An 18,310-nucleotide genomic window follows, 5' to 3' on the forward strand; every position below is an offset into this window, starting at 1 on the left:
CACGTAGCAGTGGTTTTTATAGAAAGAATATTTCTTTGAAGTATTTGGAGAAATCGAAGATTTTCCATCTTATCTTGGCAAAGGTGACAGGAATCACTCTACATGTATATGAAATTCTTTTCACGATCGTTCGATCCACGCCATCGTTCCTCGCATTTTCCGCTATCAGTCGAGGCGATGAAAGTCGTGATCCTCGATGAAGAAGAGAACCAAAAGTACGACTCGCGAGATATACCATAGGCTTTCATAAAGTTTCATGGAACGAGGGATCGTCTATATAAAAGGAGTTTCTAATATTTGCCAAGCGGCTCTCTAGGGGTTTCGATTTGATCGACGACCGTCTACTTTTCCTCGACACGGAGAAACGTAGCCATCGTTTTTATCTATAACCTCCTATTTCCTGAATGGTCGAAACGTTATTGCGTTTCAGAGAAACAATTTTACCGGACGAGATTTTACGAGAAAATTACCAGAAGCCACGTTTTGTTTTCGCGAAAGAATTCGTTATGACAAACGAGGGGAAAAGAGAGGATGTGAATGCTGTGCGGAAGCTTGAGCCACGCCGGTCCCCATTAAAACCGAAAACGTCGGTATTAAGAAATATTGCCTGTGCATCGTTAGGCTGCCACGACGCCCTTAAAACATCGCGTCGTCGTTGCTCGAGAAATCCTCCAGGATCGAAAGGTCAAAGGGCAGTATAATTGAGCCTCCGAAAAGCAAAGGACGATTGAACGCGCGTATGCCGCATAATTACATTAATAAGCCTCAATATTCAATGGGACCATTTTCATCATTTATTGTGTGTTCGAGATGACTCGTGCAGTATATTATTATTGTTTTATTGAATATATATCTGTAAGTTGCACATACATGTTCAAACTAGTTTTCTAAACTTTACTAGTACAGTCGTGACATTAAAATGCTAATGAAATTTTAAAATATTTTGTACAACCTACATAATGATATATACATGAAAGTTTTCGATGTTAAGCGTTTAATAAGCCGTTGTACGCGTCAAGCATCGGACAAGAATCATCAACACCGAATATGTGGAAAAAGACCCCGTTGACGATTTATCTTTTCGCATGGACACACCCGCAAATTGAATGGAAACGCTGTGTTTCGCGCCAAATAAAATTCGCTATTTTTCATCATATTAATTGAGCGAGATGGAATTACAGTGACAGGGCAATGGCTGCATTTCATAGGTTCGAAATAAATTCATAAAAAACCGACGCTGTTGATATCTCGACCAGAAACGTACGGACCGTACAAATAGCATTTTGGTTTTCCCTTCGTATGAAAAATAACGTTATTCCCGTGATAGAACGTGTTCTCGAGTTTAGAAATTGTTAATGATCTTATTTACTGTCTCCCACTCCTGTCATCCTTTTTGTTACGTATCCTGCTCGGGTATATGGAATAAATTCAATTAAATTTGACTATATATTGCACGACTTCGATCGTCTTGTTTTACATTCAATTTATCCACCAATCTATATGTATATATCTACGTAAAACTCCTTTTAAATCCAACATCCATCTTGTCCTTCGTAATTCACCTCTTCTCGGTAATAGGATTTCCTCGTTAAAGTAAACGTTCTAGTAGCTCGTTCAAACTATTGCTTCCTTTGTACGCGGAATCAGAACCACGCGTTTTCCTCTCGATTATAGGGTTCAGACAGCTTTATTCATTCATTTTGAAATAATACCAACACGGTAATATTAGCAGGATCGTTTTATTCCTCGTTGATCGCGGCCATGATCCAAATGTTGCTTTCAAATAGTCGCGGATATATGCGTGGGGATTAAAACGTTGTCGAATCTGTTGTACTCGCGAGCGCGGTTGCAGCAATAAATCGACGATAACGCGAATACTGGGTTAAATACGAGGGATCCAATAAACATGGTCGTTGGAAACGACATCTAATTTTCGAACATCAAACGATAGAATGATTTCCAATGTTGGACACGCTGTCTCTAGCAAAGCTATAAATCGACACTTTATTCTTATGGCTCAAGGATTATCACATCAACAGATCGTAAATCTTCGTACGGTTTGCGCGTAGCTCTTTAATTTTTTGCATTTGTAAAATTGTTGTTATTATTATTATTTATTAAACTTTATCCCCAACTTGTAGGTTGTGCGATGCCTTATATACAATATATCGTAAAAAAATATCGTGACAGCACAATTGGTATTTCGCGTGCGAAGGATTAACAGCATCCGCCGGGAATTCTTCTCAGAGCGTGCAATTCGTTTCGCGTATTCTTTACCCTCGAGAACAAAATCCAATTCTTGGTAATACAGTGTAGGTGACTCTTTCATCCGAGACTCAATCAGCCCTGGATAGTTCGCACCAATTCATATATTTCTTTTTCCTTTTCTCTCTATTTGAAACTAGGAAGTCTAGATTCTAGCCATTTTCTTCTTCTTTCCCGATCGATGCTGATGGGATAACAGAAATTATCGTTGGATGGCCTTTATCGAAGTGAAATTGAAGACAAAGAAAGGTAATCGTTGCGCAGAGCTAAAAGCATCCCTGTATCGCCCGAAATGTATTTCATTATTCGAAGAACACTCAATCGCTGAGCGAATTCTGCGCGAAATGTAAAGAAAAAATTGTGCAAAGAGACGCAAGATAATCCCAGCTTATACCGTTAAAATTTAAATATTGTACGTTTTACGTATTTACATAAATAAATAAATAAATAATTTAGTTGTGCGTGACATTGATTGCGCGTATTGCTTGCTCAACTTTATCGATGTTTTAATACGTTGATTTTTAGTGCGTAGGAAATTATTGTTTTGAGCTGGCTTCTCGTTTCTCAGGTCTTCGATGAAACGATCTTGTCTTATTACGTTCGCTATTTTTACTTTCTAAAGATGAATATTTAAATATTTCCTTATGAAGATTTATTAATTACTTAGACCTAGAAATTTACGAATCAGATAATTGGTCAGCACCGAATAATAACTTTTCGTTCATTTTAATTCATCGAGTCGAGCTTTGATATTCTGAAAGCGCTGCTTTAATTAACCACCATACTAAATTTGCCTGGACGAGCGTTTGGCCCTTGCAATCCCCATTTTCCGCGCTAATGATTTACAGAAAATGGCTAAAGCAACGCAATTCACGCGTAGACCGTTCGTTAAGCTTTGCAAATTTAGTAATACATATGAATTATAAAGTTTCTGCAAAAAAAGACAAATTCGTTGTATATTTTGTTCAGTGATAGACAGAAGAATGGAGTGGAACGTATGAACGGAAGATTTAAACACTGCGGTTTGCGAACGTGTATCGGGCATACACATCGCGACATGAAAAACATCTTGTCGCGCCAAGTCCATCTGCATTAGCGTAATTAGAGTAACAAATCTCGGAGACAAACTGAATTACGTGTTTCTTTTGGAATTTATCGACCGGAGCAGAAAAACATCGCTTTCGTTTAATTTTAGATAGATCTCACTGAAATATGTTTACAAAGAATATTTTATTTTATATTTATATTTTATTATATTTAAAATAATATTAAATTTTCACTATTGCTGTAAAGAACTCGGAGCAGTTCGAGTATAGCATATTAGCTTTATACTATCGTACAAAAATGTTGGAAGAATATTTTCTTTATTTCTATACAAAACTTTTGGTTTGCCCATAAAAACTTTTATGCGGTTCCATTTTTGTTCTGAATAAAAATAGGAAAGAGAAAGGGTAAAAGCAGATGGGAAGCGAAAAGAAGGAATATTACTTATCGTTGCGTCCGATGATTTCATTATTTTTATACAGTAAAACTGTACGGAATTGTACGCATAAGGTTCTTGATCCATAATCTTCTAATATGTCGTATAATTTTGCATCGAATTTCCTTACTATGCTTTTCTGCCCGACTGCCATCGATTAGTGTAGGGTGGATTCACCCGGCTAAAAGATTCATAGATCAATTCCTGAGAAGATCCTTTGGGGAGTAGCGTGTTCACTCTCCTAATTCGCTAGCTGACCAGAGCCGAGAATTTTAGGGCTCCCAAACTGATAGTAGCAGTTAGTTACTAAATATGTGCCCCTAATTAATCGATGTGTACCGTGAGGCTAGGGTGTTCATTAAATATGAGCGTTTGTTGTCTTGACCTGCTCATGGGTAGAAACATCACAATAGCAGGTTTGTAGTCGTATACTAGCCAGGAGCGAGCCCTTGATACACGGTATGTTAATGGTTGTATGGGATCGATATCGCTGGACGCATACGGCGTGTCTCCAGGGGATACGAGAGGCGAATAGATAACTCGGAGGACCAGCGAAAGAAAAAGTCAAAGAAAGGACTTGGCCTACGGCTATCACTCTTTCACGTTGTAAAGAGCCGTGTTCATCCTTGTGAATGTTTTAAAGTTGACTGTTTATTGACACATCGGCTGTTTGTTATATATCTTCAGACAAAATACAATTCTAATTATGATACATCATTTTCTTAAATTTTTCTATTCTATTCTATTCTATTAGATTCTCTATCATGGAATAAAATTTTGTTCCTGAAAACTGTGTTTAATAAATTTTACCAACTATCGGATTATTAATTCCATATTCTCTTATCACGCTTACAAATAACTTTTACCACCTTTACTGCGTGTTCTGAATTGTTGTATTGTACGAACACATATTTCTGCTACTTTAAAATCGATAATTTGATTCCAAAGTCCTGAAGCATTCCTCGATGAAACTTCTGAAACTTACGAGACTCGTGGCTGCCCGATCAACGCTGAAAGGGTGTGCAAAGCGCGGAAGTGGTAATACAGGCGCAATCGTCTTTTGAAATTGCTCTCGCTTCATTCGATATCCTGACCGGATATCAATTTTTCCAACGATCGAGTTTAATTTCCGCCTTTCTATTCACTGGATTTATACGAACTTGGAGGTGACCAGAAGCTGCATCACAACAGCCTCCGTCATTTCGCATTTAAATTACCGTGTGTTTTAATACCAGTCGCCTCTGTTGTACGCGTTTCGAAGCGTATTTGCATGCAACGTCGATATACACAAGCGAAAGGTGCAGTGTTATCGCGGCACGTGTGGCTTCGACCAGCAAAGGTTCCAGATTAATATTCATTGGACGGTTTATTAAGAAAGAAATTGCTCTCCCGCACGCCTATACGTAAATTCAAAAATTATTCATACGATACTCGCGCTACGTTTTTCGTTCGTTTGAAGAAGCGAGATTCACGAGGCGGGTCAATGTTTCACAACTATAGGCGCGAGGAGCAATTAAGCTTGTTACGTTCTCGCGTGGATACTAACCGTTTACCATTGTCAAGGTGTCAAGGTTTTTCTCCGCTCATTCTTGAAACGCTTCTCGCTTCTTTTTTGAGGAAACCTTTATCTGTCTTTTAATTATGCAAAGGAACGACCTGTACCTCGAGGATTTGTGGCGTTTACTGCAAGTTGCACACAGACTTACGGAAATGTGTCAAGAAGATTTTATAGTAAACGTAGGACATGCCTCTTACAAGATGGTGGGTACATGTGGGCTGAAATTGAAGCGAGGCCAGAGAGATTTTATAGTTCAGAGTAAGTCGAATATCAGGTATAACACAATTCCATTGAAAGCTTCGTAAAAAGATCGTACGTTCGGTCTAACCTATATAAACACTTTACTTAACACAGTGATACAACAAAGAAGTAAATAAAAACGTTATGCAACTTGGTATCGAGAGAATTAAACAGAATTTCATCGCTGTTGCAATTTTACTGCAATAATCAACAGTGGAGGCGGTCCGCTGCGGTCAGGAACAAGGTGAAACAGGTCATCTCTTAATTAATCTCGTAATTAAGCTTCGTTGATGACATGGATATATTTGCGTGTCTACAAAAATGGGTGGAACTGTAGCACTCGTGTATGAGTGCGTCGTACGTGGGAGAAAGATGAAGTTACCGCATGGAGCAAGCTCATGGGCTGCTAGTCTGGATATCTCAACGGAGAGAGCTTTGCGTGACTGCAGCGTTGGGCGAAAGATATTTCGAATAAGGAATAAAAAGATAACGAATAAAAAGATATGTGTTATACGTTAATAAATCGTGAATAATTCGTCGTTGACGTTGTACGGGCGTGTTATTCTCTGCTCCTACATTCTGTACTCTTTTATTGCACTGGATTGTTGGTATCGCTTTGTTGGCTTCCCACGTTGCGTTTGGAGGCACCTGTGTACTAGTGACAGTTCTCGTCCAATTGCCCGACATGGTCACGAGCTATTAAATATTTTATTCACCGTTCTATTTCTTTTCAATTTTCTTTCTACAAGCTCGCTTGTGTACGCTCGATTCTGTTGCCATCGTGACTCTTGTCTGTCGGTGTATAATTACATCGTACGTTTGAGTGAATTTTCAAGCTTCCGCCAGTGGCTATCATTTCCTTACCGTATTCTTTCTTCCATTATGGTACCTCCCAAAAAGTTGTTATGCAAAGGCTACGTGATTTCTATCGTAAATTCGGTTACATGCTCTTCCTGTGGAATTTCACCGCACTCGGGTTCGATATTACTGGTCCGCTGTTCTCACCCACGGCAAGCAGGCTCCTCGATTGCAGAGAACCGGCAACCACTGCCTCTCCGTCGTCGCCTTCGTCTGACATTAACAAGGATCTGCTGGATAAAATCCGCGATATCGTCAATTCAAAATTGAAAATAATTTCAAGATTATTTCGAAGATGATTTCATGATTATTCCGTCAAACATCGAGGTCCTAAACAACACTCTGCAGAATATTAACGCTAGGGTGAATAAGCTCGAGTCGAACACGAAGAATCTGGGAGAAAGTATCATGGATCAAATCGCGGAGAGGATTTGAAGATCGCACAACCTGATCTTCTTCGATCTCGAAGAAAACACCTCGCAGTCGCACATGTTCCTTGTTAGAAATATTTTGGACACCATCTTCCTCGGTTCCTACGATCCCGACGTTACCGTTAAACGTTTTGGCAGAAGTAACTTCGATGGCAAAACCAGACCAGCTTGCGTTACGTTCAAGTCGCCCGATGTACCACTCTCGATCCTGAAGAACAAAAATAAATGTCAGAATCTCGCAAGATCGAACGGTTAAACAACAAACATTGCCTTGCTCGACGATCTAAGATCTGTGTCACATAGTATCAACGATAATTGAAAGACGAGTACGTATATTCGTACTGTACGTAGTATTGATTAGTCGTTAGCGTATTACCAGAACGTTGAGAGATCTTCGCACTAATAGTAATTCTCGCGTCGTCCGATTGCTCGTTCTCACCAATCATGCGACATTATTGTTCTTGTTGAGACATAGCTGCAAGCTGGTATTTCATACGCGGAACCTGGTCCGATTGCATTTAGCGTTTACCGTCGCCATAGATTCAAGCTTTCAAGTAGTTCTTCGAGAGGCGGTAGTTCTGAGTGGCGTGTTATTGGGGTTGTTAACCTATATCCCGGTGACCATGAGTTTATACTGGGTGACTTCAACCTACCCTGTGTTAAGTGGGCTGTAGTCAGATTCCACTTTTGAAACCTGACTGCAATCAGAGAAGAATGTAGCATCATCGTTGGAATATTTGGTTGACAACCTGAGCCTCTGCGGTTTAATACACGCATTCAACTTTCTTGGTTCTTGCAATGTCAAATATTGTATATATATATATATATATATATACAAAATTTGTTTCATTCATTATTTTTTTGTCTGTATAAAATTATTCCTGAATGAAACGATTAAATTCTAGTGGTGTCTATTTCACACATGAATGTGAATGTCTGCGTCGCACTGATAATCGTCGCACAACCTGATCTTCTTCGATCTCGAAGAAAACACCTCGCAGTCGGACATGTAATCCTGCGTCGCCTGTAATCCTAAGTTTGGCAATATCGGCAACGTCAGTTCCATCAAAGGCGAGCTGAACATGTTTGAGGAAGAGTTCCTTTCGAACTTTAGCACTTCCTTCCTGTTAGCGTTCGAACAGCTTGGTTCCGATCGGTGTCGCTGATCGGCAGATTACATTTACTACAGTACAATGGATGAACGAATAACGAACAAAGGATTAAGGAATTGCAAGCGAATAATGAATGAACGAATAAGGAATGAAATGTGATCGCTTGTACGTTATTCGTATAAATAACTTGACTAATGTCCAATTCTGTGTAACTATATGTCCCTCGGGTATGCGGCCTAAAGTGCATCCCACCTGTTGCTAGGCCTATATCGCGCGATCTCTCACATTTTCAGCGTCCTACTCGAATCTTTGGCATTCTGCTGCTAACTGGCGCCGTGCTTTATTTCCGCCCACAGGGGATCGAATTATCCAGGTAAATGACCGTCCTTTTCCTCTGAATTCGCCCGTCAGGATCCCGTTTTATCGATGGGACGCTTGCGATACGAGGAAAAATTAATTTCGCGCAACGACACCTACTCCTACGGAACCACCGTGATTAATGACATCACCTGTCCCGTTGGCTGTCTCCGCTAACAAATGAAGCCAACCAGTGAATTTTTTCCCTATTCATTCTACCACTGCTTTAAATAATGGAAGATTCGAAAAGAAAAATTCTTCAATGATATTTTATCTTTCATTGATGCGACAAGTAGTGGGGTTCCTGCTGATCTTCGATCAAACGATAATCGAGCATAAGTTATTTGAGAAGTGATCGATCGATCAGAAATCAGCGAAAGATATGAACAGACTGCGAACTAATGAAAACTCAGGGAATCCTGGATACGAATAAAAAAGCATAATCCGAGCAAAGATTCGTTTAAACCGTTGAATATTTTAAACAGTATTCTACTTTGCATATTTTACACACTTTTGTATAGTATATATATTTTTCTACGATTATTTGGATTTCTGTAATTGTCTGACAGTTATGAATAAAACTATACGTGATAGAATTGAGACAATAATAGGAACAACAGGTACAAGTAGAATCGTACAGTTGCAGTCAGACGAAGCAAGAGCATCAACCAAATCTTCAGACGCAAAAGATCATCTTCCTTAACAGACAGCTTGTTCCAACGGATATGGACGATAAAAATGAAACACGTAGTAGTATTTTATGGACTGTACTAATGGATTTGTGGGTTTTCATGCAAAATAATATAATCGTGCTGCGAGTATTATTGATATTTTACTGCGAGTGTTATTCCGGTTATCGCTCGCTACCAGATTTTCAAGAAAACGAAAGCTGAACGTTTATGTTGTCAGAGCTTGTGCCAGTTTTGCCGCTGGAGTGGTTATAAATTGATAGACTTAGAATTGTCCCGCTTCTTTAAATATACACGGAAGCCCTTTGGCAAAGTTAAACGTAATATTTGCTCTCTGCTTTACTTCCCGCGAGCAACCACCGGGATCCTCCAGTTTGCCAACGCAACACCGCGACGTACTATTCTCGAAAAGAAAAATAAAGGTGGAACGGAAATTACGTTCGTTCGAAACATTGCAAATTCTTCGGTAAATCTCGAAACAGTTCCTATCTAGCGGCGATAATGAACGTCAGCCGATGGATTCTCGAAAGCTTTGAACGATGTTGCGAGTTAGTCGCATATCACTTCGTCGCGTATTTTTCAAACGAAAATTCACTGCTCGGTTGTTTAAGAAACGGCGCGAAACGAACAGCGTAATTGCTGGAAATTACGTTGGAACACTCTCGGAAGTTCGCTCGCCGTGCAAGCACTCGAAAGAGCCACGAGGATTGGAAAAGATCATTAAGCGCATTAATTGCGCGGTCATTAGTCAAACGACGATGCTTCAATAGCGACTACGAATCGCGAAATGAAGCCAATTTTTCTCAAACAGCATACTTGGACAGTTTTATGTCGGCTGAAATGTTTCTGGGAGCAAATTGCCGAATTTTAGTGAAGTTTATTTCACACGTATTTTTTCCTACGTGCCGACATTCATATTGAAACGACGCCCAAGGGATGGTTGGAAACATGTTTCACGGAATATTTCGCAAACCATTAGGTCTAGCAAAATGCTTTAAATATAAAAATTGCTTGCTTTCAAACAATTTCGTGAACATTCACAGTTCAGTGTGATAACAATAAACGGCACAATTCGATAGCCAACAATTTCATATAAGAATAAACGGACACATATCGTTTCTCGGAATTTCTTGACGTTAATTTTTTATCTAACTTTGTTCCCCTATTTTCATAAGAAATTTCATCAAAACCAATGAGCGATCTTGTATTCCCAGCCCCTTTATCTCAAGTTTGAAAGTCTCGAAGCAAAGGCTACGTAGCTCAATCTCATTTGCCGTCGTATTTGTAATGAAGTTTCAGCGAGTTATCAAGCTACCATAGCAAGAAACCCAGGGCATCGAGCGGTTGCTAGGGGAACCAGTCACACGTGTCGGCGACTGACGGAAGCTGAGTAACATGACACGCGTACAGACATTTGTTTCCTTTCCCTTGAAAAGTTTGCCACGGTGAAAGTCATCAAGGAGATTATCAACTTTTGTTCGTTCCTTTAATAAACCCTTGAAACTCTCGAAGAAGTTATAACGAATCGCAAACTCGATCTGGCAGGGAAGAAAGAACGTAATTAGCGCATTTTTATGTAACACGAAGGATATTCTACGAAAATGTCATTAGAAATTACCAACGATTGACGATCAGCGTTTGAAAAGTCTATCTTCCTTGATGTTTTCATACGAAAATCTCTAAATGCACGCACGATACAACGAACGCGTTAATAACGCGAAACGTACGAATCTTCGACGAGAACATCCCCTAAACGTTGAATCGCTGAATTAAACGCAGATTTCGTCCATCTAAACATTCGTGGTTTCTATTTTGAACGCGATTCCCATCGGTTTTAAACAACTTCCGCTCACACGTAATACAGAATGTTTCGTAACAATCGAAATATACATATATACTTGGATGCTTCGGGCTGCAACTCGGATGGATTCGGGGATTAAAGTGAATGAGACAATTTGTGGCAAACGGTAATGGTTGAGCGGTGAATACATATTTCAAGGTGACGTGGATTAGCATCTTATTTGAAAAGGGAAGATGATATCTTCTCTACAGTTATAGGAGAATTATACGATGGTTTCTCGAATCTCAATTTTCATTGTTGATCTTCTGCTGATCGAATCTTTTTAACTCGCGCGAAAAATTACTTTTCTGTTAGTGATTAGTATTTTCGTAGGAAGTTTTACAAAGACCTTGTAAAGAATCGTGTCTTGAATATTATGTTTAAGTAATGCCAGAGTCTGCGAAATAATAGGGGCTGCTGCTATGAGAAACAGCGTAACGATAGAACAAGTAGAAGGACAGCGACGATATTAACGACGGACTTCTCTGGCCGTTTATCGAGTAGAGGCTAGATAAATATCTAACCGCACAACGTTATGTGCGGCCGGTGACACTGACAAAGTGGCTGTTCCACTTTTCAGTGGACTAAGGGCGTAGTTGCAAGTACAGAGAGACGCCATCGCGACAAGACAGAGAACCGAACGGAAGGACGACACAGAGACTTGAGAATTATTACACGAAAACGTGTGTATAATTAGGAAGAATCATAATATTTCCTCATCACTTTGTATTGCTTAGTTTTTGTTTCTTTAAGCTTACGAGAAATTCTTAATTATTGGGCTGGCAACTAAGTGATCGTAGTGAAGTGATTGTAGTGAAGCGATCGTAGTAAGTGAAGTAATGACAAAATTTTGTCATTAGGTGGTATTGACAAAATCCGCAATCACTTAGTTGCCAACCAAATAGAACGTTATCTCAAACGCTATCTTCTTGGAAACGAAATTTACAGGAGAAAATAATAGAAACAATTTTTATGTATGTATGACGTATATGAAATAAATTTTCAAAATCAGTTTTATCGGAAACGGAGCGCCGTATGAAAAAATTTCATTCTATATCTTCGATTTCTTCATTGACGTACACGATCACTTCCTTTTGCGATCAGGCAACCATTTAAAAACACTAGCATGCGTGGGTCGCATCGATAAGAAGTTACACAATCCCGTTTTATAAGACCTACGCAACATCCTATCGAACGAGGTGTCGGAGAATAGTGGATAAATAATTGCGGTCACGTGAGTCGATGAAAGTTGCCGGGATTTTGATGTACGAGCTTACGCGGGCTGGTCACGGAAAGCAATCTAGCCGGAATAAGCTTTCTCTTACCGCTTTGGAGAAACAGAACGGAACACTCGAGGAAATATCAATCGCGTTGCCGACAGAAAGGGTCGAGCTTCTCACCACTTACGTGGATCTACTCCAGACAGAGGGTTTGCAGAGGTCGGACGAAGCTTTTTCTAAGCGAAGGAGGGAGGCGCGTATTTAAAAGAAATTTCCTGGTAAATTTCATGTTCCGATGATTCAGAATGCAGACAAATTATGTCGAATTGCCACGAAATTTGTCCCATGGCGATGACAATTAAGAAGTACGAGCGTTGGAGAATAATATACCGGACAAATGATGCTGTATTATACCTTGTATCGATCCTTGACAGGAAATTGAAACTTTGCCGGATAAGTTACCGCCTCGCCGAGGTACAGGAGACTCCGCAATTCTGTATCGGTCGTCGAGCACTTTGTAATAGACAGCAGCTTTATGGTTGACTTTACCACTTGCCAGGCGTAATTGCTAATCGCGCGGTCCATTCACATTTTAAAACAGATAGACTATAAATATTCTTTTTGTTCTACGATTATTATTCACAGTTTCACACGCAAGGTCGTGTATCAATTATCGAACATTGTTCCTGAACACGAGGAATTCTATTTGAAATATTACTTGGCCCCCTGGAGACGTCGTATTTCTTCGCTCGATAGGATAAAATTCCTTTTCGTATGCATCTAGGTAAACGTAGAAGCATCTTTATGGTGAATGCATACGGCAAAGTAGAAGTACATTCTGATTCAAAAATCTTTGAAAATCTTTCATCTTCGATCTTTTGATAGCGATCGAGCGAAGAAGAATGCAGATTGAATAATTTAGAGAGTAATCATTATTTTCTAGTATTTTCTGTAGTGCGATATAAAATACACGTTCTTAACGTTGTGCAGGAAATAAGTATTAATAATTATGTTACGTATGACGACCTTTAAGATATGAAATTTCTAACGCTATATTTACACGTTTTATTTATACCGTGAAAAAGGTTAATAAAACCCCAGCATTCGATGTAGATAATGAAACGTTAATGGATTAGCGCCTACTTCTTTTATTCCATAAAATATCAAGTTAGATGATATTTTGATCGATTTGGTAAATTGAAAATTACGAAAAAGTGTTAACGCTAGAAACATTATCCCTTCCAACTTATCATAGAATTTACTACTATTATTTCTATCTTTTTGTAGCAAATGAATTCGTAGAAATACATCGCTGGTCAAAGTTATTAGGACAACTGATATTCAGGACAAATTGAATATTTTTCATTATCAAACGTTAGTCACGTACATGTATAATGAAATTAAGAAATTTCTAAAAAAAATTGAACTACTTGAACGGTTACGGCTCTAAGAGACTCGTTATTAAACCTGTCGTGAAAGTTCTGCGCGAGAATGTACATACCTAGCGATGCGCGGAGTAGAGTGTCGAAATTCTTTGAAGATTCTCGGGGAAAAAGAGGAACGAGGGAACGTGAAAGCGGAAAAACGCGAAGACGGGGGCATGGGAAATTTTGTCTGAGAAGGTTCCAAAGCCTGGAGAGAGCTGGAACTCGCACGCGACCCTTGACATTACCTGCCCTACATAAATGACCCAGATCCCCATGACTCCGTTCTTGCAATTTCTACTGGACAATAGTGTGATCCAATAACGACCGTAGAACGCCATAGTCGATGATGATTGCTTGATTCGCGCCAGCTACTAACGATCTGATGCTAATAATTCCATGAGAAGGAATCCCACAGTCGAGAGAAACTCTCTAGGGTTTCTGTTAACGCAATTTATTTGGGAGAATTTCTCGGAAGAATTTCGTTTGCGCGAACAAGAGAGCCGGTTGATGGTGAGAATTCACTTCTTGATCGAGCCACTTGCTTGTAATTCTCTTTCGTCGATCGAAACGTCGAATACAAAGGGAATACGTGAAATTGCGCGTCTCCCTTTAAATCTCGCTAGAAAGTCTCGTTCGAATTACGTGAAGTAACCCGAAGCTGTTTTGTTTATTTCGGCTATTAATATATAATCGAAATATTTTTTCAAGTTTCAACCCTTGTTCTCGTTAGTCTAGTTGTTTATCGTCGAGTGTCTTGGATTCGAGAAACTCGACTAATTCGAACGAAGCTTAACTACTTTAATTCGAAAGCAACTTGAAGTTAAGAAACTCGAGTTTACCTAGTCGAAACGTATACTGAAGCAAACTATCTTGTAACTTTTATATACTCTTTCAGATTAGTTTCATGCTTTGTGTATAATTGTGTCTCATTACAACGCTGCTTCAAAGTGTTTTGTATAACCCATACGATATACATATACGTAAAAAGTGCTCGAATACTGCTTTGCTGAGACAATGTAACTCGACTAATCCGAACGAGGCTTAAGATAGGATTTACCAGGGAGGAAATGTCGAAAGCTCGATAAACAAAAACAAACTCGTGGCTGGGATACATTTTCATTCTCTCGCGATCACGTTCTCTTCCCTCGATCTCCCCATCTCCCTGGAGTAAACTAGCACACCAGGAAGCTCGCCGGAAGGTAATAACGCGGAACTCGTTTCGCAATAAATTCACCGTCGATTCGAAACACGTGTTCCGTGCACGACAAGTCCGGCAAACTAAGACATTTCGTGTTTTCCACCTTCAATGGTCGCTGATGCATTCCTTTTAATGGTCCAAGTCTTTTATTTAACACTTCGTTCTTAGACAAAGGGGGTTCGGGTTTCTTTCGTTCTTCCGTTTTCACGGGTACAGCGTTGATGTGAGAAAATTCAGTTTTTCCTTGGCAAGAGCGCAAAGCATGGTAGAAACGCGAAAGGAGCGCGTTAAGGGTCGTTTTTCTTTGCTCGTCTCGCGAAATTTTCTCGTCCTATTGCCCCGTTGAACGAGATTTCGCGCTCTGCCGACTGGCGTCACACGGAAATTTCATGGTCGTGCGGGTTTCGTGTATCTTGCCTCGGTTTTCCATTGAAACGACATCAGCCGGTTTCCATGGTGATTCCCGGATATGAAGCGGCTCGTAAAATCAATGGAACGAAGTCAAGCGACCGGTAGTCAGCTGGAAGTAATTACGGTATCAGGAACAACGAAATCAGTTGATTTGCTCGGACTAAACTTTTTTCTAGGCCGGTCTCGATGACAGCCTCCTTTACGCGGATATTTATCGAGTGTGTCCCGCTCGATGTGTTTCAAAAAGTTGTTTCGTTAGCAGGGAAATAGGGTCGCTTTTGGAACCAACTTCATTTTTTTTTTTTTTTTTTGTATGTGTTTTTCACCTCTCTTTTTATACCCCTTATTGTATAGCTATTGGACCAGTCGATTCGTTCACGAGCTCTGAGGCAAATAAAAGCGCGATTTTACATTTTAATCTCGACGACCGCCAGAGGGTTGGGGCTAATACGTCCGCTTTGAAAGTAAATTGGCTTTCCTGTTGATCGCTGGATTCATTGGTAATCGCGCGCAAACCTGAATAATGATGGGTCGAAGGGAAAATTCAAGTGAAGTTAATCAAGATACCGGAAAAATTTCTCTTTTCAGCGAGACGAGACGAGACGAGTAGCAGTGAAATATGAACACTTTTATCAGCGCCTCTTTTCGCTCCATGTTTCGCTTATTTTTCACGCCTCTCTGCTTCCAAAGATTTTTTTTTTTTTTTATTATTAACAGGACTACCAGATAAATGTGTATTCGAGCGATTTGAACGCAGCAAAGAACTAGACGACTCTGTCAACCACGTCGTCCACGCTCTTGAAAATCCTATCGGGATTAAACGGCGACCATATTTTCCCTTGTATTTATGGCGATTCACGCGACCCCGTCAGCTGGCTGCATTTGTGTGCATGCAGTCTCGTATAATAGACAATGCAGCATCACACGTACAAGCCAATCTCGAATGGAACACGCGTGCGCACAATGGTTGCTATTACTAGTTCGACATACCAACACTAACTACGCGGGCCAAGGCTCGCGGTTTATCCAATTACCGCGAATCCAGGCAAAATGTGGAGTAGTCGAAAGTTCGGAAGATCGCGTCGCGTTTCCTTCGCGTTACTTTGCGAGCTTATCAGCCAAATTTGACAAGAAAGACAGAATCTTAAGGACGTCGCGCAATTTTCCAAACAGAGACCGAAGTCTCGACGAATTTACATGACTCACGAAAGTATGTCGACACTTTTACGAATACATAGTTAAAACTAAGAATCGTAAATCACATGTAAATTGGTCTTTCGAGAACTCGAACTTAATTATGCTCTTTGTTACGATTATGTGTTTCCACTTCTAAAAACATTATTCACTCAATTTCGTAGTTAACTGAGTCATAACTTTTACGTCTGCCGAGATATTGTTTTCATAGTCTGAAAGAAATATATTGGATTTTCCAGTTCGTATTTATTTCCAACTGTTACCAATATACCAATTATCAATTATAATCGTGAAATAATCGTGAAATTTCGAAATGTTTCGTATAATATACATATATATATATATATATATATTGACAAAAGGTTTTAACAAAAATTGGAATATTCTCGTGAGCTAGCGTATGTAAATTTGTTCGAGAAACGACGACGTTCAGAATTTCTTAGAGATTTTACACATACAAACTGAAAACTGGAAAAGAATAGAAGCTGGGTCATTGTGCATGCGCCGCGCGCAGACGATCGACATCCTTCCACTTGTTTGTCTTTTCTCACGGTCTTTTCCTGTTTCTAACACGCATTCATACATACCATTCTCTTTTATGATTCTATCTCTACCTGTCTGTATAATATTCTTTCTTGTGTTTCTATTGCACAGGCGCATCGCGGGCCGGCTGTCGTGCAGGTACAAATTTCCACGCAAAAATTCCAAATTCTCTGCACAAAGACACCTTAGGCGTCTATAGTTTATCTTATTGTTAGTCTCTTTCAGCTAGAATGCGTCCCTTCGGGGGATCAGTAGCACTTACTTAGTTACGTAGACGTCGCAAGACGTTCATCCCTGTCTCGCTCTTAGTAGAGAGCGAAACAAAGCTTCTTAGCGTTATCAATTATCTATTTATCAACTAAACATTATCGAGATATCCTATTAGCAAGACTTTTTACAGATAGATCGCTTTCATTCGACACCTATTGCGATAGCTGAAACACTGAATGCGTAGTGTTTTTGCGTTACGTTTTATTGGGATCTTTTCAAATTATATTCAAATTTAACACGCGAAAGAAGAGTAAAAAAGAAGAAAAAAAAAAAAAAAGAAGAAACGGTAGGGTGATTCGAGATTTTGTTCATTACAAATCGATAATTTCGTATCGACGAGTTACTCCGACTCGCCGATGTGTCTCTCGAATTAGAAAGATTACGTTTCGTTGATCCCGCGAACAGCATGAAAAATTCGATGATGCATGAACATTTTTCACCTAGTCCGCATGTCTCGTTTGTGTTCGATGCGTTTTACTATCGTTAGTACCACGAAACGCCACTTTAGTGCGATGCAAGAACAAGTTCGAGGAAGCTCGAGCAGAATTTTTTTAACCCTAAACCATTCTCTTTTGTAGGTAAGTGAACCGCTCGCTCGATGAAGCAGTGATCCGATCGGTAAGTCAGCTTTTCTTGGAAACTTTACGAGTTCACGCGGAAGCTCGATGCGCTTGTAGTCGGTACAACAGAGCTGTCGGAAAGCTCCGTCCGTGATATACCGACAGCGTCGGTGCTTTGCTCGATCTATACTACTTGCGTCGTATTTATCGTCCGAACTCCTTACTAGTTTCCTGCCATGATCGTTGACGATATGTTTAGTGATTTCATGCGACTTCAAGAAGGCTGTTCCCATGCACCGATGCTTAATAATCGCTAATAATAGCAGGAAGACTTAATCAAAATATACAATCTTGTCTATAGAAAACAAATACCGACCATTCAGAGGTTTTAATTAGACGATTTGAACACGCTTCGTTTATTTAAACAAATCCAGTTAGTGCTCGATTAAATAAACTTCTCTCGACTGAATTCATCCGTCTGAACTACAATCATGTAAACGAAAAATCGTGACTAGTAAAGTGAATTAGTATGATTTTATTATATGAACTATTTGTCCCGCGATAGGTCCACGATGTTCAGTAGACGGCAAGTCCATTTTTATCCTTTTCGACGATTCAATTAAATATATCCCCTATACTCCTATAGTAGTAGCAAAT

The 18,310-nt window shown here is 39.7% G+C and overlaps 2 protein-coding genes across 3 annotated transcripts in view; one reads left to right on the forward strand and one right to left on the reverse strand.

Moving 5' to 3' along the window:
- Positions 1-18,310, reverse strand: part of LOC139991550 (uncharacterized) — a 289,560-nt gene that overhangs the window by 161,097 nt on the left and 110,153 nt on the right. The window lies entirely within an intron of this gene.
- The window catches only part of LOC139991599 (neo-calmodulin), an 84,995-nt gene that overhangs the window by 6,524 nt on the left and 60,161 nt on the right, over positions 1-18,310 (forward strand). Inside the window, exon 2 of one of the 2 annotated variants that reach the window (XM_072011831.1) lies at positions 16,935-16,961. The exons of the other annotated variant lie outside the window; for it this stretch is intronic. Within the exon in view, the coding sequence (XP_071867932.1) occupies positions 16,935-16,961 (27 nt within the window). The remainder of the gene's footprint in view (positions 1-16,934; positions 16,962-18,310) is intronic. 2 annotated transcript variants of the gene reach the window in all.

This window comes from Bombus fervidus, chromosome 10 (genome assembly GCF_041682495.2).
Source record: "Bombus fervidus isolate BK054 chromosome 10, iyBomFerv1, whole genome shotgun sequence".
NCBI lineage: Eukaryota > Metazoa > Arthropoda > Insecta > Hymenoptera > Apidae > Bombus > Bombus fervidus.